Genomic DNA, 26,098 nt, shown 5'->3' with positions numbered 1-26,098 from the left:
ATGGATCTAGAATTATAACTATGAAGCTTTAATTCCTAGATCAGCGTATGGATGTCCCCACCTGAGTGGTGTTCAAAAAGCTTAATTTGTGTCGTTAGTCTTGAGAGTGAAGGCAAGATGGGTTCCACCACTTATCCCCATAAGAAGACATTTATCCTGTGTGTTTCTTTCCCTGGTACAGATCAGCAGGGTTTTTTTTTTGTGTGTGTGTGTGTGTGTGTGTGTTGTTGTTGTTAACTGTAGAGAATCACGTTTCCATACAAAGAAAGAGCATTTATTCATTATAACTTTGCTGTGGTTTGAAATAAACATCTGTTTTAAGGCCAAATCTAATAACTTCATACTTTTTATCATCCTTATTTTGGGCAAGTATTGTTAAGAAACTGAATTGTAATATGCGGAGTGTGTTTACGTATTCTTAACTATTATAAAAAACTTAAACCAACTTGAAAGGAAATGTTTGTTTCACTTGTTAAAACTGTTCTAACCAGTTGTCAACTTCTTTCTATAGAACACAATCACTATCTAACACTGTCAAACATGTAGGAAAATACCATAAATCTCCCCATCACTATTCTTTCTTCTCCTATTTCCTGGTGCATTTCAAGGGAAGCTGATGGATAAAATGCCCAAACTGATCAAATCAAACCTCATCACAATTACTAGGCAGAAAATAAACACAACCACAGCCCTCCTCAGTAGTGTCTATCTTTTTGATTGTTGTGTAAAATAACTGATTGACAAATAATCTCAGACACATTTGCCTGTGTGAGACCTCTAAGCTGAGAATGAATGGCGCACATTTGCTCCTCCAGTTTCTTTTGTGGAAGTTCCATTGGTTCCGATATTCACTGAGTCACAAAATGTCACCTGGGTCTCAGTCATCGCATCCCTTGGATTCTTTCTTAGATGCTACTATACTTCTTTTTTGCCTCATCCATGCTCATCACTTCTTCCTTTATATTCAGGAATTGATTTGGCTCAAAGGAATCAAATACCTATCAGATGATTTGCCTGTAACTGTTCAAATCCAACCTACCAACCCTGAGCAAGAAAAAGAATAGATAAAATACTAAAAAGTGTCCACCTAGCCTGGTAACACATTGACTTATTCAGGCCATTGACTAATTCATTGTTTCTTCAAGAGTCTAGGATGAATGATTTGTGAGAGGATTTAATTGATTGATTTGGGATTTCTTGACTGTATCTAAAGCCAAAACAGTATTACCTATTGATATAAAATTATTTTGATATCAGCATCTCAAATATTTTGTGGCTATAGCTTCTCAAAATGTATTTTTCCTTTCTGATCAAGGGATCTTTATTTTAGGGAAGGAAGCCAAATATCTTCTAGCAGATAACTTAATAAGCAGGTAATGTTCAGAAGAATGGGATAACATGTCCCAAGCTCCCACTGTTAGTTTCAACTTTAGCAAATGAAAAAAAAAAAAAAAAAGAGGAAGAAGAAATCTTAGTAAGTCTTTCATGGATGAGTACAGAAATAAAACCCAAACTATTCCATGACTCAAAATAATTTAAATCCATAATTAAATCAGCAATCTGTAAACCCTTTTATGTAAAACTAGACCCACCCCCACAGACTTCATGTTGGTGAAAGCAAAGAAAAATAAATTTTTCTAGCATCATGGGAGAGACTTGTATCTGGCACTAAAACAGGGTTACAGCTTTGAGTTGTTACAGAAAGCAACTTCATGCTAAAACTTTTTGTCTTTTTTAATGTATTTTTTAAATAGGGAAAGAACCCTGCTAACATCTACTTTCACATACCTAAAACTGCAACACCGAAGGGTGCAGGAGACACAGATACTGTGAATAAGGAAGTATAATATTCAAGTATATGAGGAAGTATCACAAATGGCCACAGAGAAATATATATATATTTATATCTATAATACTGTATCAAACAGATGGACGGGGGGTATGAAACTGGTAGTGTGGACACAAATCTAGCTGATCAACTGACATTCTAATCAGACACGAGTCCATCCTAATGAAAGCACCAGAGCGCTTTTACACCACTTCCTCAACCACAGCTCAAATGTTTTGTTACTATTTTTTAATTAGTTAAATAATTTATTGAATTGACTTATACTCTGATATAATTATCCAGGCCCCAAATGTTAATAACTTAATTGAATCTTTCTTCCCATTTATACAAAATAACACTGAAAAAAAAAAAACTTATTTCTTACATGCTCTTCCGTTCCTGCCATCAAACTCCTTGATTTATTTTACTCTGTAATAAGTTACAATGGGCAGCTTTTATCTTTTCACCCAGCAACAGAATAGTGAAATGAGCAGCTTGGATTTTAGCAAGGCCTTTCAGAATGTAGTGGATAGCCTTTAGGCACATGAAAGGTAAAAATGCAATTTTTAAAATAATAATACTCCATGCAAAACAGAGCAGAGCAAAAATAATCGTCCAATTGTACTCATGTAAAGCCAGTGTCTTCCTGTTGCAAATGGAAATCAAGTCAATTTCTGCATATGCTATTCATTTTTTTATATAAAATTGTAACAATTACTAGAGTTTGGGAAGGACATTATTTATTGTATGGTTTGTAAAGAATAAACAGAACACCTGCTCAGAGCCCACTCCTGCCAAGAGCTCATGCCTAAATATTACTACTTCAATGCTAAATGAGAAATATTCACAAGCCCTGCTTAGCCAGTGCAGCGGTGACATCCTCAGCCAAAGTGGCAAGCTGAGGGGATTCGAGAAGGTTGATGCTTCCAGAAGAAGAGACGTTGCTAAGTCGTCGGGGGGATGCCACGCTCGATCTGCCTGGGGACTGTGTGATGATCTCAGCCCCGTGGTCCACACGGGCCTTAGCATGCTCTCTGAAGTTCAACTTTTGGCTGTCAATCTGTTCAAGACAAGCATCAGTCCTTGTTACCGCAAGCATCTTAACTGACACCTCGATGTTTCTCTATGTCCCAGAGCTAATGTAAATGTCACTTGTATTCATCTCTGCCATCCTTAATTGCTATTGTTCAGGTCCTCAGTCTGGGGACCCATACTGATGAGGAGTATTTCAGAACAATTAAAAAAAAAAAAAAAAAAAAGGCGAGATCAGCTCATGACCTTGTTTCTTACCTTGACATTACCACCTCCAGGTACATGGTGAGCATTGTCAAGTGAACCAACTTTAGCTTGGGCCTTTTCTTTGAAATCCAGTTTTACACTCTCAATTTTCACACGCCCACCACCTATGAGAGGAGAAAGGCTTTTAAATGCCTTGCTAAAATTAAATCTTATATTTGTGGTGACTATTTCCCAAAAATGATTATAGTAGATAGATCACTGTAAACCACAAGCTTAATTCATTCTACTATACCTCTGACCATAGATGGGGAAAAGTCTTTTAAAATTTCTAGTCCATACCATTTTCTCAATATTATCCAAGATAATTACATCCTTTTTGTACCATTATATGGATTGCTTTACATATTAATACCTTTCTCCTCTACCCAATCTAACCTAAGGTATCAGAGGGGTTTCTCTTAACTATATACTAAGTACTCTAAAAATAACACAGTAAAAATGTGCTACTGCATCCTTTCTAAAACTAGGGAGAGTTAGACTTTTATTACAAATGAAGCAAATTATATTGAGATGAAGCTCTTCTTTATTCTTCTTCATGCTAACAGGTCACTTGTATAAAGAACTATTAGGCTAGAAATGGTGCATATATATGGAAAATAGATCCATTTGTAAATTTTCAACACTGATAGCCTGAAAGACAAAATAGGAGTCAGGAGCTAAATTTTTAATACTAATAAGCTTTAAGAACTTCCCATTTTAATTAAGAGATGGAGTAATAAGGGATCACATTCCCGTATAGATGGCCTGAGACCTATCAGATATTGACTTTGATCTGATAATATTAAGACAGCGTTTGGACCATGACATTTCCCTAACAGCTAATTAGTCTGAGAATCAAGGATCTGCTGATAGAAGGGAGTGCCACAAGGCACCCTTCAGCACGGCCTCGCAACCTCTGCATGCCTTTCTGTCTTTCCCAAGCTTGCAAATGCAAGAAGTTCTCCACTGGGAAGGTATTTGTAGTCCTTGAGCCTACCCTTGAACACTTATGAGAGTCTGCTGATGTCTTTGACCTGGAAAAAAGCTGGGTTAGACTCCTTCACTCATCTCCACCGAAGAGACTCGCTTTCACTTTCATCAGCACCTTGATTTGGCCATATGCATTTTTTTGGAAGGCCAGTGGTTAAGTGATATGATCTTCTTCTATTATGGTATCTCTCTTGGGACTTTAATTTTGTAAAAAAGGAAAAATACTGAGGGACTCTATGAACATGGAAAAGATTTTTAAATTTTGGGTTCTTGATGCTTATCTCACTCTGTAGATCTCTTTTGGCTTCACGGGCCTCATGGTGTGTTTTTCAAGAAATACCTAGACATTTGTATTATCACCCAAATACCTGGCCAGGGACTCCTTAATATTATATGTTGTTACTGGATTACATTTTGAAGATATATTCATTCATCCATTCATTCTTCTTCTAAAGGCTTCATATGTGCATGATGTTATTTAACTCATGCGTCTAAAAGAACTGTAGCTGTCCTCTCAAAATATGCATTATTGCAAGAATTGTTTTTTAACTTTGCTGCGTGAGACTCACTTGTTAGCTGTGATGAGATTGTGATGAGATTAGCATGATTCATAAAACATTTTTACCTTGGTTAGAGGCTAGAGGATTCTGAGGTTACAACTAAATAAGATGAACCTTCTTGGAATCTTACTTTTTTATTTTTTGGTAGCCTCTGATAGAAATTGCTTTTTTGAGCTTTCTTTTATGATTATATGTTGTATCAATATAATCTTGTTAAAATTTTTATTGAACTGTATTTTGAGAGAGAGAAAAAGTAAGGTAATATTGACCCAAAGTATATCCAGGAAGGAAGCCTATTTTTGTTAAAGTTCTACCAGAAATTTTTATGGAACTATTAGAGAATGAAGAGATCTATGCCTTTGGTTCTGAAGAATTCTGGCACCCATCAGAAGCAGTAATTGCGAAAGACTACCATCTTTATCAAGCTTCATATGTCCTGAAGTAAAGTCAATACGATGGCAGTATTTCAATCTGTGACTGCAGGTGTTGACTTATTTCCTTTTTATTCTCTGTAGAAATTCCATATTCCAAAGTAACTTTGTGAAAAGTTTGCTGTTGTCAAGGATCATTGTGTTATCACTTCTTTATGAATTTAGTCATCTGTTGTCAAGGATCATTGTGTTATCACTTCTTTATGAATTTAGTCATCTGATTCAGTTAGTACAGAAAAGTTAGGTTTGGAAATAGGTGGGAGTCCATGACAATAATCTTTTTCAGTGTAAGATTTTTCTGTTCATCAAGATCCAGGTGAATTTGGATAATTGTATACTCACTGTATGTAATTAAAGAGTCCAATATTTTCTTTTCTTTTCTGGAAGAATGTAGGTAGTGTGGCCAAATACCTGAGACACACTGTTGACATGGAAGTACAAAGTCATAGATAGGGTAACTGAGTTATAGATAAGGTAATTGAGTTATAGATAGGGTAATTGTGAAGACAGGCAGTATGGGGCCATGTCCCTGCTGCCTCAAGAATCACAGATAAGCTCATTCCAGTTAGTAGTTCTGAAACTGGTAATAGAGATTCCATATAAGTAATTTTTAATTCCTTGATTTGCTCTATGAATTCCCTTTGACAAAGTGAAGCCTGATTCTAGACATGTTTCTAATGCACTTATCCATTTTAAATCTTGTCCTATCTTTGTTTTTTAACTAATAAATTTTTCTTAATAATCTTTGCCTGGTCAGCAATCTTACTGGACTCAATTGTTCTTATACATTTTTTTTTCTGATAACATTTGAGACAATGGTTTAAATAAGATGCCAAGTATAGATGATTAAACTAACCTCTTATTATTATTATATAATACAATACTATATATAAATTTTATCAACATATTCTCAAGAAAATTACAAATTTGATAGTTGCCCATTATTGACATATGCATGGAGATGAAATTTAGAAAAATTATATATAATACATGATACTCATAAAAAAATGACCCAAAATATGTTAGAGTCAGACTCGAAAGAGAAAAAACTCCTTAGGAAGTAAGACTCTAAACCCTACTATAGAGCACTAGTCCCATGAGATATTCTAGAAAAACAAGAGCTCCATGGTCAAATAAGTTGGGAAGCATAGTATTGTGCTGAGGATTCACAGTACTTATTTACTAACTAAAGGATCTGAGAAATTCAGCAGATAAAAGTTCTTTAGCTTTGCTTAAAGACAATCCTTATTTCACAGAATGTAGGAGAACAATCTCATGAAAAATCTGTGGAAATGCTGTTTTCAGTCCATGTAATTACGTATGAAATATATAGATTATATATTTCAAAGGAGCTGCAGTAAGTATGATGAGTACGTAGAGATAAATGCATCTTATATGCCTTTTAATTTTTAACCTGTCCTATGATATATGGCCTATTTTTGGTAATTTTTGGTAATTGAGTGTACTTGTCCAAATGAAGATACCCAAATTTCTAACTTGAGTTTCTCTAAATAAAAGCATGAAGTATCAGAATTTTAAAATGTCCTTCCAATTAGGTATTTCGCAACAAAAATTTTGCTTGTCAATTTCTTGAATCCAATTTCATATTTCTCAAACTACTAAAACGTATTTATTTACCTGGCCTGTGGCGGATGTTCTTCAGAGAGCCACATTTGGATGTCACATGGCTTAGGTCTATCTTCTTAGTAACAATCTGTACCTGTGTCAATCACATAAAATATGCTTAAAATAGTACAGATGTGAACAACCCCCCCAGACTCATACATAAAATCTAGAAACATATCCAAACTCACAACACTACAACATATCCAGGAACCCAAGCTGAAGTACATACACACACAGGAAAACATAATATTGTATATGCCCTCCCATAAGTTTGGTTGGAAAGAAGGACCCAAGTGAAAGAAAATCCTAGAATAGAAGATTTTATTAGAAAACAGATCATGCCACAAGGGGATAGAAAGACCTGGATTAATAAGGCAAGGACGAAGCCACACTGTGTTAAACCTTTCCATAAGCAAAGAGCCAAGTGAAAAGATGAATTATTCTTTCAGAAGTGATTTTCACATAACAGTGACTAATACTGCTCACAGATACAAGAAGAACATTGCTTTAAGATAAGAAGAAAGCTATAAACATGCTTTTCTAAAACATTGTCATGCCTTAGTTAAATGGAACTTTTTCTTCTGCACCAAACTATTAATTGATATCAACTTTTTTTCTTCTTGTCTTTTACTGAAATTATTTCCACTCCCAGTATTTGAAACAGTGCTTCTCCAAGCGTGGGTCACTGTCCATTTGCATCAGAAGTACATGGGAATTACTGAATTGGGCGCTGTGGAAATGGGGCCAGGGAACCTGTATATTTGAATAAGTGTTCTCTAGAGGAGAGTTTAGAACTATTGTTTTGAAGGTCGGAAGCTCCCCCACTTATTTTAAGTTTATTAGTGAACTCCATTTATCCTTTTCCACTTAAGTGCTTTGACCAGCAGCACCTGCAGTGGAGACAGCTGGGTCCTTCTTCTGTTTTCCTTGTTATTTACTCAGACTGACACGTTCTGTCAGAGGACCAGGTGGTGAGCACTTACAGTCAGGGCAACAGGGCAAGGGGCAACCACATCCACGTACATGCTGATGCTGAGGCCTAGCCCAGTACTCTTGGAGAAGCCCAGCAAACCTTGCTATCGATTTCCCACAGCAATGACATTTTTAGGGTCCATGGATTTAATTTGAACATCAGGTGACAGTCTGATAGAAGTCACTTGCTTTTCTCTCCTTTCACCGATTGACTCCACCTCTGCCCACTTGAGGAGCAAGGAGCTAAAAATTATTAGACAGGTGAAAATTTTGGTTTTGGTACTCTAAATTACTAGAGTCCCCAATGGCCAGAACCTGAAGTTTAAGTGACGAGATTTGGCTTGAGTTTGCCTGTTTCAACTCTGCCTCAGCTACATTTGAGAGACATGGATTCGTCTTTCCCTTCCTCATTGGATACTATTTCCAGTCAATTTAAGAGACAGAAAAAATACCGTTAAGCCATATATATTGGGAATGTGAATCCTTTCACTTTGAATTACAGATGAACCATGTTCCAGCAGCTTTGCATTATTCCAGGTGATCTCTAACTCTCATGAATCATGAAGTGCAAAAGGCTGACATGACACACTGGGTATTTTCGACTCTATTATTCTTTGCCTCCAGAGTAACTGAAACGGAGCTGGAAGAGCGTGTGCCCAGGTGATTTTTGCAGGGTAACAGGGACAGCATGAGGAAATACCTTGGGGCCAAAGGCCAGCAAACACAATTGGCAAGTGATGTGGGTTTTCCATCCCCCTGAAAACCGTGGTTTTGTTATTCACCTGAAAGCAAGAAATTCACTGATGATCTTAAAGGGAAGGATGGGAAACCCACCACCAAAAATGCAAGGCTGACAAGCTGCCAGATCGAGGCGACATGTGGCGCAGCAGCAAGAAAGAGGGGGGTGCTGTTGGGAAGGAGGCAGAAAGGAGACAGGGTGCTGGCTGTGCAGACGACTCCACACAACCAGGGCAGCTTTCTAACAGAAGCTTCTACTTACATTTCCGCCCCCAGCAGAATGTTTGATGTTATCCTTCGAACCACATCTGGACTGAACCTTGCTAAAATCGATCTTCTTGTTTAAAATCCTAACCTAAAAGGAATTGGAGGTAACTTCACTATGCATTTTTCTTTCAACATGCTGGGTACAGGGATCCAGAATGGGTAGCACCAGAGGCTCTAAACTTCCTTCCACCTACATACTCATTTAAGAGAAAAAACTAAGTGGAATTGAAGAACAGATCTACCACATAAAAAATGAGCCTCTCTTGTCCTGTACCCCCAAGAGCCAAATGCTTGAGAGCCTTAGAGATCCCAGTTGTAGGCAGGTGTCATCTGGAAGCAATTAGAGGAATAGAAAAATAACACTTGGGTCATCTGTAAGGAAGAGGCTTCTGTACTGTGGGCAACATTCTATGGAAGGTCCAGCAGTATAGTTTAGCGTAGTTCAGCCCAGGATCCTGAAGGATACACCCAGTGCCCTATCTGCCCCACCTTATTCCTGATAGTGTCAGTCATTATCATTATAAAGCCTCTTGTACACGTGACTTAAATATAGCATGGTCTAGTGAATGCTACAGGCGAGGTCCTCACTCATTCAGGGAGAGAACCCCCTGGTTTCCTAAGAGGGTCTACAAGGAGGTCTGGGCCTCCTCTGCTGAAAGGGCATAAGATTCCCCTGCAGGTTTGGCTCAGTGGCTTTTTGGACGGCCTCTCTCCCACAACTGCTCATAAACAGCCATGACCCTTAAACAGTGGATGTGGAAGCATTCTTTCCATTTTTAGAAGGGAGAAAACCAAAGAGCTTTAGTTAGCTGACTTGTACTAGGTCATGTGGTCTCTGGTTGGGTCTGACAGATTTCAGATTGAGGTGTTTTATGTCTATTTTCAGAAAGTCCAGTATTTACCTGGAAGACAATAGCAAATCCAGACAACAGCAAATTCAGATCTTGAAAAAATATTACTCTGGTGTAATGTGCAAAGTAATAATAACTCCTGTGACTTCTTTCACATGTCTTTTGAATTCTGCATGTCTTGGAGGGCAGATAAGCAAAGTTAGCATGGGAATAAGGTTTATATTTGTTGTTTGATTGGTTGGTCTTATTTTGTCTAAAACTACTAATTCCCTCACTTCTGCCAATAGCTAAAAAGAAATCACGTTTTCATTGCTTTAAGAAAAGCTAAATAAAATTATCCTAGATATTCAGCAGGACCCCGAAATAGTATCATACCTCTTGGTCTTTTAAAAAAGGATGAAAATTCAAGAGGACATGAATCCTGACTTTTTTTTAACTAGACAAAGCTTAAATTGCAGTGCCTGTCTAACTAACACTGACCAGGTCATTGACAACTCTCATTGACAACCCAAGGGAAGGGCCTCTTGTCAAAATCTGAATGCAGAAGACGTGATGATTGGACCACTCTTTAGGGCATAAGAAAAGATGGCGGCGGGGGGGGGTATATCACACAGTCTATACCCAAAAGCAAGTATCGTTTCCACTCTAATAATTTCATATAAACTGTGATGCACATACCTTTAAGTCAATAAGAGCCATGGCATTTCAAACCACATAAAATAATTTTAAAAAGAAATAATTTTGAATGATCATTTCTAATAGTAATACTTATCACTTTTATTCACTAAGAACTAAATATTTTGGCAATGAAATAGAACTCATCTAAGCCATTTTTCCCTCATCCTCAGGGATTTACAGGGTCTCTTATTTCATTTATAAATTTTAAATTAGAGATCATTAGAGTACCAATCAAGTGACTTAAAATGTTAAACCTGATTCACTTGTTGCAAAAATGAAAATGCCAAATTCAGTTGCATGAACTGACTAACATTTAATCAACTTCTTGACAATTTTTATGATTTCAAAAAAAAAAATTATTCAAACCCCAAGGGGTCATACACATTGCTAGCATTATTTAGAGGTAATTTAAATCTTAATATCCTAAAGCTTAAAGGTCAACTTCTGTTTATTTTTCTCAGATTTTCTAGAATGTCATAGATTTTCTAGTGAAATGACCAGCTGACCTTTTTCACTGGGGGGCTTTCTCAACCCATGTCTGCTCAATCTATAATGTGAAGCAGACCTTTGACATGCATTAATGGCACATTCTTGACATATTTTCATATTTGCAATAGCTTCATAGTATGTTGCTTTTGTCTAAAGTGAGGACAAGTATGACATGTACCGTCTTGTCTGATGATTGAATAGACTAAATAAAACCCCTCTGAGCAGTGGATGCTTGATGCTCAGTAGGATTTATCCTCTAGTTTGACCACTTGCGCCCGAACTCACCTATATGCCTTTGAAAAATTACAAAATACTTCAACCCCCAAATCTCTTAAGATCATTTACAATAATTAACACTTAGAGAGTTAAGTCCGCAAATACCAGTAGTTCTCACAAACCATTCCATAAAATAGAAAAAAAAAAAAAAAAAAAAGGCAGCTGTGAAGGATAAAGCTTAATTCTAGATTAGTTTTTATGTGTGTTTGTTTTCGTTTTTTAATCAGAGAGTTGAGTTTTAACTCTCTCTGTTCTATGGAAGGATCTACATAAAATTACTTTCTTTGGCAATTTTTTTCATTAAACTTTTGTTTTCCTAAAAGCTTATGCCAACAGAAAATTATTTTAAAACCTTAGAAATTGTCTAAAAATATAACAAACTTATATTTGGCAAATTAACTAATTTTCTATATTCATTATGTGGAAGAAAAGATATTTGAATAACCATTACCCCAAATTAACTCTATAACACATATTAATCTTTGTCCATTTCTTTTATCAAAAGTTTTACTTGCACTATTAATACAAAATAAGGTGATCTGAAAGAGTGACAATTTTTTCTCCTGCATAACTCACGATGGATGTGAAATGTTATATTAATCAATTGGGTCATCTTCCTAAAGCTTTGCCTTATTCAAAATTCTCTCCAACTCCCTATTTCCTATTAAATGCATCAGAATTTCTTAGCCAGGCAGCCAGGGTTCTCAGTAACACCGATTTTTGAATTCTCCCTTAATACTTTACATTTTGGGCCAGATTGTGTTACAGTTCATACTTTAAGGGCCTTCTTTATGTTGTTATCTCTTGCTAGTTAAGTCTGTAACAGATCATTCTTCAAGGACCAGCCCAACCAGTCCCACCCCAGTGGAAGACAGGCAGAAAGGGATTTCAGTGTCATGGACAAATACCAATGACTTACTGACATAAATAGTTGACTTTTCATTCACATCAAGAATCATATAAGAATGAAGAGTTATAAAAAAATAGGTTAACGTGATTGAATAATTAATCAGAATTATTTTATTTTATTTTTTACTAATTCTGTTTGTTCTACCACCATGCTAAGGAAGAACAATGCAACTACTTTCTGGATAGTCCTGGTGAGATTCTTGTTGGATTTTTATCATGATTATTCAACAGAAAAGATTGGCCACTGTACTCTCTCTGCATATAGGTTTAATTGCTCCTTTAGAAGAAGTAATTTTCCCCCAAGTGGGATTATTCTGAGAAAGGACAAGAAGGCAAAATGCAGGGTATTACTGTAAGCAAGAATTAATCTCTTACTAAAGATTAGAAATATGAAAAGTAAAATGAAAGAAAATACAATCCTAATTTATAGTTTTTATTAAAACAATTTATACTCGTAAACCAGGGACAATAATCTCAATGTCAACTTGAATTTCTTAAGCAATGGGATCTTGTTTGTTTATTTAATTTAACACTCTGATGATGCTTGCTTTTTTTTTTTTTTTAACCAAAAGACCCACATGTCATCTCAAGATAGTGAGATATGGAGTATAACTGGGGGTCCAAAAGTTTGGATTCTGTTCTCAGCTATCACATATAGCATTAGATTCTCCAGGCATCCTCTAGGTACGACCCTCAACTGCAACATCATTTCTTTCTTCTTCTATCCAAGGTTGTCTTAGAAAGAATGCTTCATTGTTTTAAGGGCAGTAGACAATGACACCCAACTGGACTTCTCTCAGCTTTGCAGGAGATTAAGCTTTTCCTTTGGGTTTGCATAATTTCTCAGGAGTGCTTAAAATGAAGTCTTCCTTTGTCCTTGCATTATAATAACACTTTTTTTTGTCGCTCTCAAAAACTATTTCCCATTCCACAGCATTCACTTTTAATAAAAACTATCCTCTATGGAGTCCTGAGGCATCATATGTTAAAACAAAAATATGACTACATCAGATATTCCTGAAATTGGAAGTTCTCTGGAACAGATGATATTTTTCAAAGACTCATCTGTTAACAACCCTGTGCTTTATGGTCTGTTCTGAATTTTAATTAACCCTGCATATACTGACCAGCAACTTTTTAAAAACTAAGTATATCAAATGTAAACGATAAATACAGTTTGAGTACACATTTAAATAGAAAAAAATAGTTTATGTCAAAACATACAATTCTCCTGAACTTTAAAAAGAATGAGTTGAGGGACCAAATTTTCCTATGCAGGCTATTTTACAAGACACAGAAAGGAGGACCACAGTAAAAAACTTGGGGGTAAATGCAAAAAATGTTGGAAAGAACTTTTTGGTGGAACAGACAGACATTGAGTTTAGTCATTAAACCTATTGTTAAGTATTTAAGTGGTCTCTCACTGGACATCGGAAGAAAGTTATGAACACAAAAGTCATTGTGAATCAAGAAAATTAACATAAACTCTTATGCTATACTTCCTTGGCATTACATTTTTTCTCTAGTTCAATTTTTAAAGAAATTTTAAGGAATAGTGAACAAAACTGTCAAAGAAAGTTACTTGAAATGGTTTGTTCAGTTGTTTGAAAACAACCTGAGATTCAAGGCTGTCCCCATAACATTGCTTGGCTTGTAAATGAAGAGCAAGCATAAAAGAACTCTACAGTTTTCAATTTTGTAAACCCAAAGCAGTGATTTTTCATAGTTTTGAATAATTAGTATTTATGAAGCCTAGCTCCAAAGCTTTTTGTCATCCTACAAAAGACACTTGAATTACAGTTATAAAAGTTCTGCTGCAGAAAGACAGGGTCCATGATCTCAGTGAGCTTTCATTTTGAGATAATGTTGACTTTGATATAAAAAACAAAACACTTTGTCAATATATTTATTTCAGAAAACACTTTTTCTTCATGCTGGGTTGATTGACAGTATTTTAAAGCTCATGGGGTATTTTATTACTCCTTTTCCTTGGCACTTATTTGTAGCCCTAAGGAGATGAAAATAAATGTCTTGGAAAGAAAATTAAATAAGAGCGGCTACTAAAGGGACAATAAAATAAAAATACCACTCCTTTATTGTCTAGATTGATCATATTGTCTCATTTTCCTTCTGTCACATAATACACAGCAGAGTCCTAGTAAACGTGTGATGAAAAAGTGCACATATAAGAAAATATCTAAACTTTAATCCTTCTTTTTTAGTTTATAAAATTAACAATTTTATAAATTTAACTATACATGAATATATCTTCACGGTGGTGATCATGATAATTTTATACAAGAAAAAAATCCTGTTGCACTGTAATTTGTTAGTTGCCTCCAGAATTAATTTCATTTTTCCCGTGAATATAAAATTGAAAACAACTCATTCAAATTAACATATTAAAGGCCTAAAAAATCTTAGGATAATGCCTGAGACTTTATAAAAATATAGAAAAGATTCCACTCCATGTTTTACTCATTCCATGTCCTCATTCTTCTCTAAGAATCCCTCTTCCAAAATTATTCTCCTCTTCCATTTCAGAAACACTGTTTTTAAACTCAACTTCAGCTTGCCCTTTGTGGCACAAATAGTTACTGTGGAGTCTATCTAAATAAGGAAATGATTTTTTTGATTAGCTATAGGCCAATTGCTGTCATACTCTAAGGCAAACTATAGATCTGAGATCAAAAAGTCACCTTGTAATCTATTTAAATGAGATGGCACTATATACAAAGATGGTATCATTTTTTTGCTTCTATTCTACAGATTTAAAAATCTGAGGACCAGAGAGGTCAATATCTAAGGTCACACAGCAATTTAGTAGAAAAGGGGGACCAAGAACTCAGCTCTTACATCCTGTGGTTCAAACATGGAAAGTTTCTTTAAGTAACAATTGTAATGGCCTTAGGCATTCACATTTATTCAATAGTCACTAGAAAGAATATATCTCACCATGCACATGGTAACTACATTTACTCAACTTTCAACAAATTTTTATTGAGTACCTACTGTGTACTGGACCCTGAGCACAAGGTGGACCTCATCCCTGATTTTATGACACTTGTGGTCTAGTGGGTAAGACAGGATTGACATTAAATAAGTATACAATGGACTGCTTAATTACAGATGTGGCGAGAAGGACTGGCTACGGTGTGCAGCGTAAATCAAGAGGTGCAGGAAGACCAGTTAACAACTATTGCAGTGACATCAACAAGAGGTAATGTATCCCTTGCTACAGTGGTGCAGAGTCTATTGAGATGAATGGGAAGGCTGAAGTGCTATTTGGGGCATAAAATCATTAGTAATTAACAATGGCCAGGATATGGGATGAGGAAAAGGGAGATGAGAAGATCACTCTGATTTTTGATTTGGCAGTATTAAAGAACTATTATTTGAATAGGTGTTATAGTACTACTACTACTAACTTAATGTGAACTTTCTACTCTGAAAGATCTATGCGGCATCAGCCACACTCATGTCCTTGCTGTTCTTAGAACGTGCCAGGCCTGCTTCCACCTCAGGGCCTTTGCATGCATGGTTTCCTCTGCCTGAAATACTCTTTCCTGGCTATTCCTATGGCTTTACTTCTTTGGAGTCTGTATTCAAATACCATATTCTCGGGCCCTTCCTACTCACCCTATCAGAAACGCCCTCAAAGTAATACTAAGCTTTTCCTTCAAAGTATCCTAAGCTTTTTTCTTGGCTTTATTATTTTTCCTTTACATTTAGTACTTTCTTACATATTTTTTTATATAATGTTTTTAGCTTCCTTTTCTTTCCAGTATGTAAATTTCATGAAGGCAAGAATTTCAAGAATTGTGGTCTGTTTTGTTCAGTCTGTTGTCGGTACCTAGAAAACAGGATAATATTTAACAGGTACTCATTAAATGCCTGTTGAATAAATCACTGAGTAAATGAATATGCTAATTTGAGTTTCTGGATTTTTTTAGGAACTGGAAGATAGCTAACCATGTTATTTTAAAGATGCCAAGGTTAATTTTAGAATGAAAATTTCACTATTGATCCTTGATATTATCTGAAGGAATTCAAAAGTTAGCTAACTGCCCTGTATTTTAAAAACTTAATTTTTAGAATTATTAAAAAAATAATCTGTCAGTTGTAGGAGAACACAAAAATATGATAAAAATTGTATTTTAAAAGGAGAGTTAATGACAATAAGCACAAAACCTATGCATATAGTGGAACAATAAATGTTCAAATCAGGGCAAATAAAGCTTCTCAACTTGGAAAGTTGTTGAATTCTCAAGACACATATAACTTTATTATATATTTCCTCTCCCAATTCTTAGTGAGTGTGCAAACGTTAAAACAATAATAAAACTTTTAAAATTATATCATTTACATACAAACCACTCCAAATTTTGTGATAATAGATCATATGCAGAAAGTTAAGGTTACATGTACAAATGTACTCCTATCTTTATCAATAAGAATTGTGTGACTCTTTTTTTCAATATCTACAGACCACATATCTGTATTGCAAAACTTGGCTCCTTCAGAAAGTATCACTATGTCCTGTTCTCTTCAGTGACTCTGGATTGGCTACTGTCCACTCAAATGTCATAGGATAATCAGTTTACAGTGGGGAAAAATATACTCATGGCTTCAATTGCGCCAAAAGAGTACATTTATAAATTCTCAATCAGATAACAAAGGTGTTTAGCATATCATCTTGATAATTTCTAAGAAGTCGTAGCAAAATATTTTCCTAGTCACTCTATAGAGTAGGAACTCGAACAATCCAGTCAAAATGTCCAGTTGAACATGTACAGAAGAAGACCCTCTCCACACTCCTTGTATTTGAGAAGGTCATACACTGTAAGGAATATTTTTGGGGGAATAGTGTTAAAGTGTTGAGTGATATCTTTTTCCTACAAAGCCAGTTCAGCTGCGATGCATCTTAATTTCCCAATTCATTTCCTCTTCCAATTTGAATGCATTAATACAATCTATGATGAAATAAGAAGGTAAGTATATTCCCTTCATCTATTTCTTATCTTGGTGAGGATATACCTCCTGCTTATCCAACAAAAGTTATTTCATAACCCCACTGATAAAGATTTTTTCCAAGTTATCTGAAGCTGAAATAGGATAACTTTGCAGTAGGTTAACACTTCTCTTATTAAATTAGAAATTTTCTTTGAATGACACTGCGATTTTGAGACTATTTTTGTTCTTTCTGTAATTTTTGTGTTATATATCTTTACTAGTCCTTAATTACCATAATCTACAGGGCAGTTTTAGTTCAACTCAAAAAATAAGACATCTTTACATCAATTTTATGAATTACCAAGTATATTAGAGGTCAATTAAAATTAGACATAGCAATATTCACAACCAGATATGATAAGCAGAAAGACAAAAATAAATATTTTCATATTTTTCAAATTGGTTTAAGCTTAAACCAGCAAAATTAAGGCTAACACCACTCTTTGTCTCTCTACCTTGGGGAGTACTTTGAATAAAATCATATTATAAAATTTATGTGTCAAACTATATAAATAATTCCTTTTTATTTAATTTTCCTTTAAGTTTCAATGAAATATCTTGGAAATAATCTATATTTTCTTGTTACTTTAAAAATAAAAAGATTCAATATTTTCCAGAATATAAGAAGTAAACCCCACATTTAGTTGAGGAGAACAGTAGGAGTTGGGGATATTTATAAAGATAATTGCTTTTAAATATATATAATATTACTTTATTTTAAGGGGTCTTACCAAAAGCTAAAATGATAAATTTTTAAGTTGGTACTAACTTGACTTCATTCTACTTTAAAATTATTTATGTATACATATAAAAATAATATGACATTTGAATATTTCCCAAAAGCCCAACGTATTTCCTTATCTTGGATGTGCAAAACTCTGATCAATGTAAGAACAGTATGCATTGTTTTGGAATTATAGGCTTAAATTTGGTAGCATTTTTTTCTTTAAAAAGTTTTCCTGTAGCTCATTTTTTCAGTAATATCTTTGTACGATAAAGCATTTTTCTACAGCTACAGTATTATAGAATGTTATAGTTGTTTTGAAAAGGACACATTGGTTGATTTTTCTTAACTTCTTGGGCATTATTGAACGGAATCTTAGCAAAAATTTATTTTGGTAAAGGAAGGAGCAAGCTTCACATTTTGGTAGGATATTTCTTCAAAATCTGCCTGAAAATACATTTTCTTTACATGAAGGAGGGATACCAGAAATAGTGGCAGAAAATAGAAGACAAGAAGAATGGCAGAAAAGAATATTGAGGCTAAAAGGAAAGGCTTTCTTGGGATATTGAAAGGGCAATACAAGTTTGTTTATGTACAAAGAAATTATTTCCTTTCTCCTTTCTCTCAAAAATGGATGTCTTATCTCTTCAATGGCAAGATAAGTCAAACTATCCCATGGGAAGATTAATATCACAAGAGAAATATTAAATGATACTTGTATTATCTCCTTCCAGGCTAATTGATTTGTCCAAACATACAGTGTATAAGGAAGATTCAGGTCAGGAAGAACTCAAAGGTCCCTGGTTGGAAAAGGAGTAAATGGTTGCTCTGGAGCTGGAGTTAAGAGTTAATTAAGTAGAGCTTTACTAATAACTCTGTCCAATATAATTAATCTTAAATAGTGTTCTAATACAACAATTTTACTCATCAGAACCATGTAGAACTATTTATTATCAACATGAATATCTGCCCTTTGCCATGTTTAGGTCATAGCAGCCAGAGAAGAAACTTGGTAAACCATGCTCTGATTTTGGAGGGAACACAGGGAAACGGTAGAAGATGTCATAGGAAATCCTTGGGGAAGAAGGAAGGAGATAAAAGTGGAATCACTGAAATATAGTCAGACCTAAAATAGAACACTCAAATTTATATTAGAAATGTAATATTAATCTCTTTAAAATCTACAAGGCAATAGAGAGACATTTAGAAAAGATCTATTAGGAAACCAAAGAAAAGATTCTCTTATGTGGTCCAATCAATTTGTATCCAATAATAACTAGAAGAAATAAATATATCCTGTGGTTTTCATTATATTGCATAAGATAGCTTTCTCCAATAAGGTCCAAACTCTTGGCAATAAATCATAACCAGTAACTCCACCTCCCTTTTTTTTGTAAGAACTGTTAGCTTATTATATGAGGAAGGCATCATAATAAATAGTGGGATTTTACACCTGGCAGCAAATACATATCCATATGATTCTCACCTGTCCCCCTTTAGGCTGGTATTTGATGTTGTCTGTTGATCCAATTTTGGATTTGACATTCTTCAGATCTGGCAGTGGTTGGTTAATAAGCCGAAGCTGCTTAGGAGTAGCGGGAGATTTGGGAGGAGTACGTATGATGGCGACTTTCTTCTCACTGGGCACCAAGATGGCAGATTTGGGGGTTCCTGGTGTGTGAGGGGTCCTGGGATAGCTAGGGGTTCCAGGAGTGCCTGGCGTGCGGGAAGAGTAGCTTGGTGGGGTGCCAGGAGTGATGGCAGTTGATCCAGGAGTGGTGGGTGTTGAAGTGCCACTTTTTCCTGTTCTGCGAAATGGCTCTGACCCTATATTAACAAATAGAAAGCAAAACCAAAAATTAAGCATAAGGAAGCTCTCTTCAAAGTATCGTTCTACCCATAATTGTTAGAACTCATAATATATTAACTTTCTAAAGCATTTAGAATATTTATAAATTACAATAGTGCCCATAAAGGTGAGAGCCTCCATTTTTTTAGAGCTCATACCTGGAACACTTTTTGAACATGCACTGCTATCAATACAAGAATAAAACCTGAGTTTTTCTGATTTGTTCTTAACTCTCATTATGAATGTGTCAAAAACTAGTTTTTTTTTAACCTGTGTAATCATTAAGGCATACAGATCTGTCTTTAGTTGCAAAAAAGGTCTGCTCTGAATGTCTTTGTGGGTTCATATTTACTGAAGATTCCTTTGCTTTTTAATGTTTTTAAAATTTATTGATTTTTGAAAGAGAGGGGGAGAGAGAGGGAGAGGGAGAGAGAGAGAAGATAGAGAGACGGGGAGAGAAACATCTATTTGTTGCTCCACTTATTTATGCATTCATTGGTTGCTTCCTGTATGTGTCCTGGCCACAGACTGAACCCACAACCTTGGCATACCTGGACGATGCTCTGACCAACTGAGCAACACAGCCAGGGTACTGAAGATTCCTTGAATGGTATGCAGACCATTCATTCTTCTGTGTAGTAAGTTCATTTGGAAATCCAGATGGACGTGCAATGTAAAACTGTGATGTAAATCACATAATTTTGGACTGTGTACAAAGTTATTAATTCAACTGTGTTTCAGTGGTCCCGCTCAGCTTATATTGAGGAGTACCTTGAGTTGCAAATGTGTTTATAGAAAACTGTTCAATTCTGTCAGATGTTGTCTACAATATCATGTATTTTTTATAAGAAAATTTGTCTTAGTTCTTAATACAAAATAATGTCTATTTCTCTCATTAGAAAATTAGAACGTTTTAACATTATATTCACAATAATTTTTTTACCTGACTGTGTTGTCTCCTCTACTTTCATTACTAGTTTGGTAGTTTGAAGTCATATCAATAATCCTTCACTGTCAATTATTCAGGATATTGCAAGATGTATTTTTTTTTTTTTTGCCTCAACTTGACTTTAGCATCATGTTATCGCTTAACTCCTTTACCCTGTTTTTCTATACTATGCTTTTCTCATATTATCTTTTAAAATGTTTTCAATGCCATTTCAAATTCCAAAAGAATAATGATATAAATAAAAGTATACTTTATACATTTCAAAGTATTTTTGTAAATACCAAGTGCTGGGTAACCAAAATAATACACATAATAGTTAGAGGCAGATCTTATTATCCCTAATTAAAAAATGAGGATGTTGAGGCTCATTTACCCAGATAATACTAAATTCTAAGCCAGATTATGATACTTAGCTTCTTAATGCTTAATTTTCTTTTAACATAAAAATCTCTTCTCTTAGAATGATACGTTGATTTCATTCATAGAACACTTATCTACACTGTTAACATTCGTTACACAAAGCCTTTTACATTTTTGTATTTTATAGGAAGGGCATGATTTTTATAGTTTTCTACTGAGTATGTGTACTTTTTAAAAATCAATGAATGTTCTAGAAATTCTGTAGAGGATAAAGATATGACTCATTAATTTTAAAACAAATGACATGACAAGGATCTTGGAGTCATCCAATGCAATTGATCATCGTTACAGGAAGTTCTTTCTGAGAAGGGGGACAATTAATCTTTGCTTAAATATTTACAAGTAGTGAGCTCAACGGAGCTCCTTAGATAACTGTAATGTACAGACAACATAAATCTACCCATTGGTCTAGGTTGAATCTCCTGGAGAAACAGAACAATTTTATTTCCTTTTTCAGTGAACAGTTTTCACAAATCAAGGGAAAGTCACGCTGTGTCCTTCTGGTGTAATGTAAGGGCAAAACATAGTTAAACTCTTCCACTGACAATATGAAGTGAGATATGAGAAGACTGAAGTGATAAATAAGAGTGCATTTGGTGATTTTTACCGCCTTCCACAGAGTGACATTTTGAGACCAGGATGATACAGCCACATCCAATTGGCCTTTTGTGGCTTCTTTGCTACAGTGTGTTTATGGTCCAAGTTTTTGATGCAGGGTTGAGTCAGTCACTACATCCTTCTGAAAAAACGCTTCACAAACATCATTTTTGCCTCAAATAATTTCTCTATGACTTCTCCTCTGAATAACTCAGGTCTTTTGGGGTGAGAGGTCGTCTCAGTATTATTTTTCACTGTACCCAGCACCAACAGGAGGCACTCAAAAGTTTCTTTTCTTAATGGTATGAATTGGATTCAGAATTTATCAAAGTGTGCTGAAGTGTTGTCTTGTTTGTTTGTTTTAACTTCATGGATATTAAGCTGAAGTAACACTGGATGTGCATAACAATTTTTACTAAAAGAAAAACCAAAATTTAAAAGTAAGGGTCATTTCTATACTTGTAGAAAAAGGCTTTAAGCTTTGGAAAACTAAAAGGTAAAGATTTTGTATTACATTTGAAGAATGAGGAAAAAAGTCACTAAGAGTATGTCATTAACACTGCTGTTCAATAGCTATAATCAATTTTATTGTAATAAATTATGTTCTAGTTATCAAAAGGACAAATTTGAGTGTTTCCTAGATGTTCTGAAATTAAAGGATTAAATCTAAGATACTAAAACAAAAATATTTACTAGTTACTTTATTACATGGTGCTCTTATTAAATCTGTCAGATCCTTACTGACAACATCTTCCCTTCCTTTTGGGTTAAATGAATCTACTGCACGGCATTGTCTCTTTCAAAGCTTTTCAAGAGCTGTACAAACCGCCAGAACATTCTTGTGTGCAGTTAAAAAGATGATAGGTAAACTACATGCTCTTCTAATTATCCCTGTGCCTCTTAGCTATTGATACATAGAGATAAAACATAACCCTACGTCCTCCAACTATCAGTCATGTTCATTATCAGAACAATGCAATGCAACAAGCTTATGAATGTAAGTAAAGTGAAAAAGTAAAAATAGAATTGACTCAGAATGCAAAAGCAATTTATATACAGATACCTTTTAAAGGGCAGAGCGCAAGGGCTTGAAGATGTGGATTTATGGAGGAAGTACCATTTTGCTTCCATAGCAACAAATACAAGTATAATTCATGGTGTGCCTTTGGGAAGCACTTGATGTCTTTGTCTTGTGTTAACACCATTGGGGTTATGCCCAATTCCAAATCCAGATATCTGGAGGTAAAGTTTTTTCTCTGGAGATTACTAACTCTTACATGTGTCCCTTGCAAGCTCGTCTGAATATTTCTGCTAATGTAAAAATGAGTTTTAGTGATTTCAAATTGTTTCTAGCACAATTTCAAAGGATGGTAATACTTCATGATATTAAATGATGTAGAGCACAATGGCTCTAATAATAAACTCACTGCAGACAAAAACACTGTTTAAATGTCATGCAGGACAGTCACATTTCAAGTGGGCCAATAAATATTTACAAATAAAGTGGTGAAATCAACTGGAATGTGATAGTAGTGACAATTTCCACCATTTTGTAATAAATTTTAAATGACAGATATTATTTTCCAAATGTTTCCAAAATTTTCTAATGGTTTTTAAATGACAGAGATATTATTTTCCAAGTGATTCTACAGAGTAGTTCTCCAGAACTATTTCGTCCAAATAGAGAAGACATTAAGAGGACAGGTTGTAAAGTTATCAGTGGGCTGACAACCAAATTCAGCCACTTACTAGCTATGTAGAATTGGACAAGTTACCCTCTCTAAAAGGCCAGTTTTCCCATTAGTAGATTGAATGAGGTTATTCACATCTAACTATCAGCAATGTTTACTAAACTGAGTGTAAAATGTGTTTAAGATTTTAGCATCTCTATGTGCTCACTAAATGGTAGCTATTTTTGGTTTAATGGGAACTTATTTATGAGATTAATTGGAACCCATGCTTTACTAGATAGTCTTTGTAGCAACACGACATATAAGTAGGTAATGAGTGATTAAAACACTTATATTCTTCACTCACACTGGGATAATTGCCAGTCAGTTCACGATGGGCCATCAGTCAAAAGAAAGAAAAGTTATCACAAAGGACATGCTTTGTTTACAGCCTGCTTGGAAGGCAAATTCTAACACATTAAGGAGGATTCTAGGTGGGTTTTTTTAAAAAGATTTTTAAATTTATTTTTAGAAAGAAGGAAAAGGAGGAAGAAAGAGAAGGAGAGAAACATCAATGTGGCAGAGAAACATCAACCAATTGTCTCCAACAGGGGACCAGGCCACGACCCAGGCATGTGCCCTGACCAGCAGTCAAACCAGTGGCCTTTCACTTTGCTGTACAACATCCAACCAACTGAGCTAGGTTTTGACTGTTGACTTTCCAGTTAGATTTTAGGACCTGGAATCCTAATAAGGGTTTTTATATAGATATATATTTTTAAAATCCCTGACTACTGGTTTTCTCAATTACTTCTTTCAGGTTTATTTTTACTGTATACTTGAAAGAAGAGAGAAACATATTCTGAGAAAAATGACTTTGTTCCAATTGTATTTAATGGGTAATAAAGGCATATGTACTCATTTCCTCCCTGCATCGTTTGACTCAAACAGCTCTTTGGACCCATCAACAGTCTGGATTTTCTGATTCTTAGGACAAATGTAATCTGATTTTAAGGCATGTTTTGACAAATGTAAAGTATAAATACATTAGCTCTACCCCACTTATGGGGTTTAAAACCAATGATTAAAAAGGAAGCCAAACCCAAATAACCTACTTACTAGTGGTCCGCCGGGCTGAAGAGGAGATGGAACTGTTGAGAGAGAAGGAATTCTCGTCTCTGTCCCCTGACACAGCCCTTCGAGGTGGGAGAATGGAGGAAGGTCTAGGCAGAGAAGAGCGCTTTTCTGGGCTCTTGGTTACTCCATCCTGATTGCGGAAAGCGAAAGGATGTTGGGTTCTTGTGAATCTTTATTTTCATTATACAAGGTGATTACATTGCTCTGGCTATTTTTTCTTCTGTGCTGATAGATGAATTTCATTTCATACACACTACGAATTTCACATGCTTATAAGCATTTCTACTTGAAACTTAGAATTCATATTTGCCTAGAGGCTTTATAAAAATATATTACTTTGGATTTAGCATTAATAATTGATTGTGAAGTTCCAATTCTAGGTGATAACATAGGAAAAATAAATTTACTTGGGTAATTTTCAGTAAATAGTAATTTTACTAAAAAATCTTCATTAGTGTGGTAATTTATTAATCAGAAAGAAATGACAGTAAGGTATTGTATGCATAATATTCTTAACAATGACCATTGCCATATATTGTTCACTTAATGTGACAGGAATTCTAAGCACTTTACATCCACTTATGATTTAATTCTCACCACAAAAGATCATATGCATTTTAAAGACAATCAGTTTATGTAATTCTTTCAAGATCACCATGTTGGTATATGGCTGATGCCAAGTTTAAACTTTCTATTGTATTATATAAAATATAATTCTTATTATGTTATATTGTATATATTATGCTACATGCAATATTATAGTTAATATAGTGTTTGTATTTGAAATTTTATTAAATGTCAAATAAATAATAATAAAGGATGGAATACCTAGAAAAAGACACTTTTTGTTTTTTTAATGGTTAGATTGTTTATAGTTATTGAAGCTTTGAATTTGCACTTGTTTTTCATAGAAGTATATTGTTTATATGTCAACCACTGTAGAATTTAGTCTTTGCTTTCACATATTTACTGAATCATATCCTATAACCTTTTCCCAAATTATATTCCTTTCTGCTTCTTGGATTGACCTGCTTCCTTACCTTGTTCCCTGATTCTGAGTATGGCAAACGGTCTGTGGAGCCCGCTGTGGTGGGCTGCATTAAAAAACTGTCAGAAAATGTAGTCTTTTTAGTCGGACTAGGGCAGGCTGAGCTGCATCTTGGGGATTTTGGATTACCCTGTAAGGCAGGAATCTTTGACAAGGTAGAATTCTAGCCATGAAAGAAAACAAACAAAAGCACAAAATAAACCAAACTATGAAGTAAAAGGAAAATTAAAAAAATAAATAAACATATAAGAAATTAAATGTATACTTTTAATAAGAACACATGACAAATGGTTACAATCGATGATAAGAGATGTATCTTTATATGAGAACAAGAGATTTTTGTTGAACACCTCTTTTTAATTTGAGAATACTCATATATGAGAATATAGATGGAAGTATTTTTTGTGGATTCTATGTATAAAATCTCCGATTAATCCATAGGCCTTACATGATACCATCTTGGGAGTCTGTTGGATTGTTCCTTTGATAAACATAGCCCTTAAGATGTATATAGAACTGCTATCTTGGCCACATTTCAAGAACTTTAGAACAAGGTATATTTAAAACAATAATGAAATTATTTTTAGGTTGATAAAATACATTTTTAGATTATCTACATCAATTTCATCAGGAAACTGCAGAGTTTATATATAATGAGTTTATTTTATAAGGAAAATGCATATTGGGGACCACGTTATACCATAAAATTCATAACAATTTTATGAATAGACTATGGTTGTATAATGTGTTATAATTCTAAAAATGAAAGTCAGCACTGAATAGATTGCCCATAAAAAT

The 26,098-nt window shown here is 34.7% G+C and overlaps 1 protein-coding gene across 31 annotated transcripts in view; it reads right to left on the bottom strand.

The window, feature by feature from the left end:
• Window positions 1-623: 623 nt before the first annotated feature.
• MAP2 (microtubule associated protein 2) overlaps window positions 624-26,098 on the bottom strand; it is a 67,688-nt gene continuing 42,213 nt past the window's right edge. For 17 of the 31 annotated variants that reach the window (XM_090283110.1, XM_090283122.1, XM_090283133.1 and 14 more), the window contains 5 exons: window positions 24,235-24,382; window positions 19,117-19,457; window positions 6,726-6,807; window positions 3,119-3,231; window positions 624-2,888 (listed from right to left, as the gene is read on the bottom strand). In XM_090283110.1, coding sequence (XP_090139236.1) covers window positions 2,673-2,888; window positions 3,119-3,231; window positions 6,726-6,807; window positions 19,117-19,457; window positions 24,235-24,382 — 900 coding nt within the window. In that variant the 3' untranslated portion in view covers window positions 624-2,672. Of the gene's footprint in view, window positions 2,889-3,118; window positions 3,232-6,725; window positions 6,808-8,685; window positions 8,779-19,116; window positions 19,458-24,234; window positions 24,383-25,292; window positions 25,464-26,098 lie in introns of all 31 variants that reach the window. The other 14 variants (XM_090283102.1, XM_090283103.1, XM_090283191.1 and 11 more) reach the window with 3 other exon arrangements.

Source organism: Furipterus horrens, unplaced genomic scaffold (assembly GCF_987537825.1).
Source record: "Furipterus horrens unplaced genomic scaffold, mFurHor1.1.pri manual_scaffold_1, whole genome shotgun sequence".
Taxonomy (NCBI): Eukaryota; Metazoa; Chordata; class Mammalia; order Chiroptera; family Furipteridae; genus Furipterus; species Furipterus horrens.
Note: the sequence above shows the minus strand (reverse complement) of the source record. Positions and strands in the feature narration are given on the sequence as shown.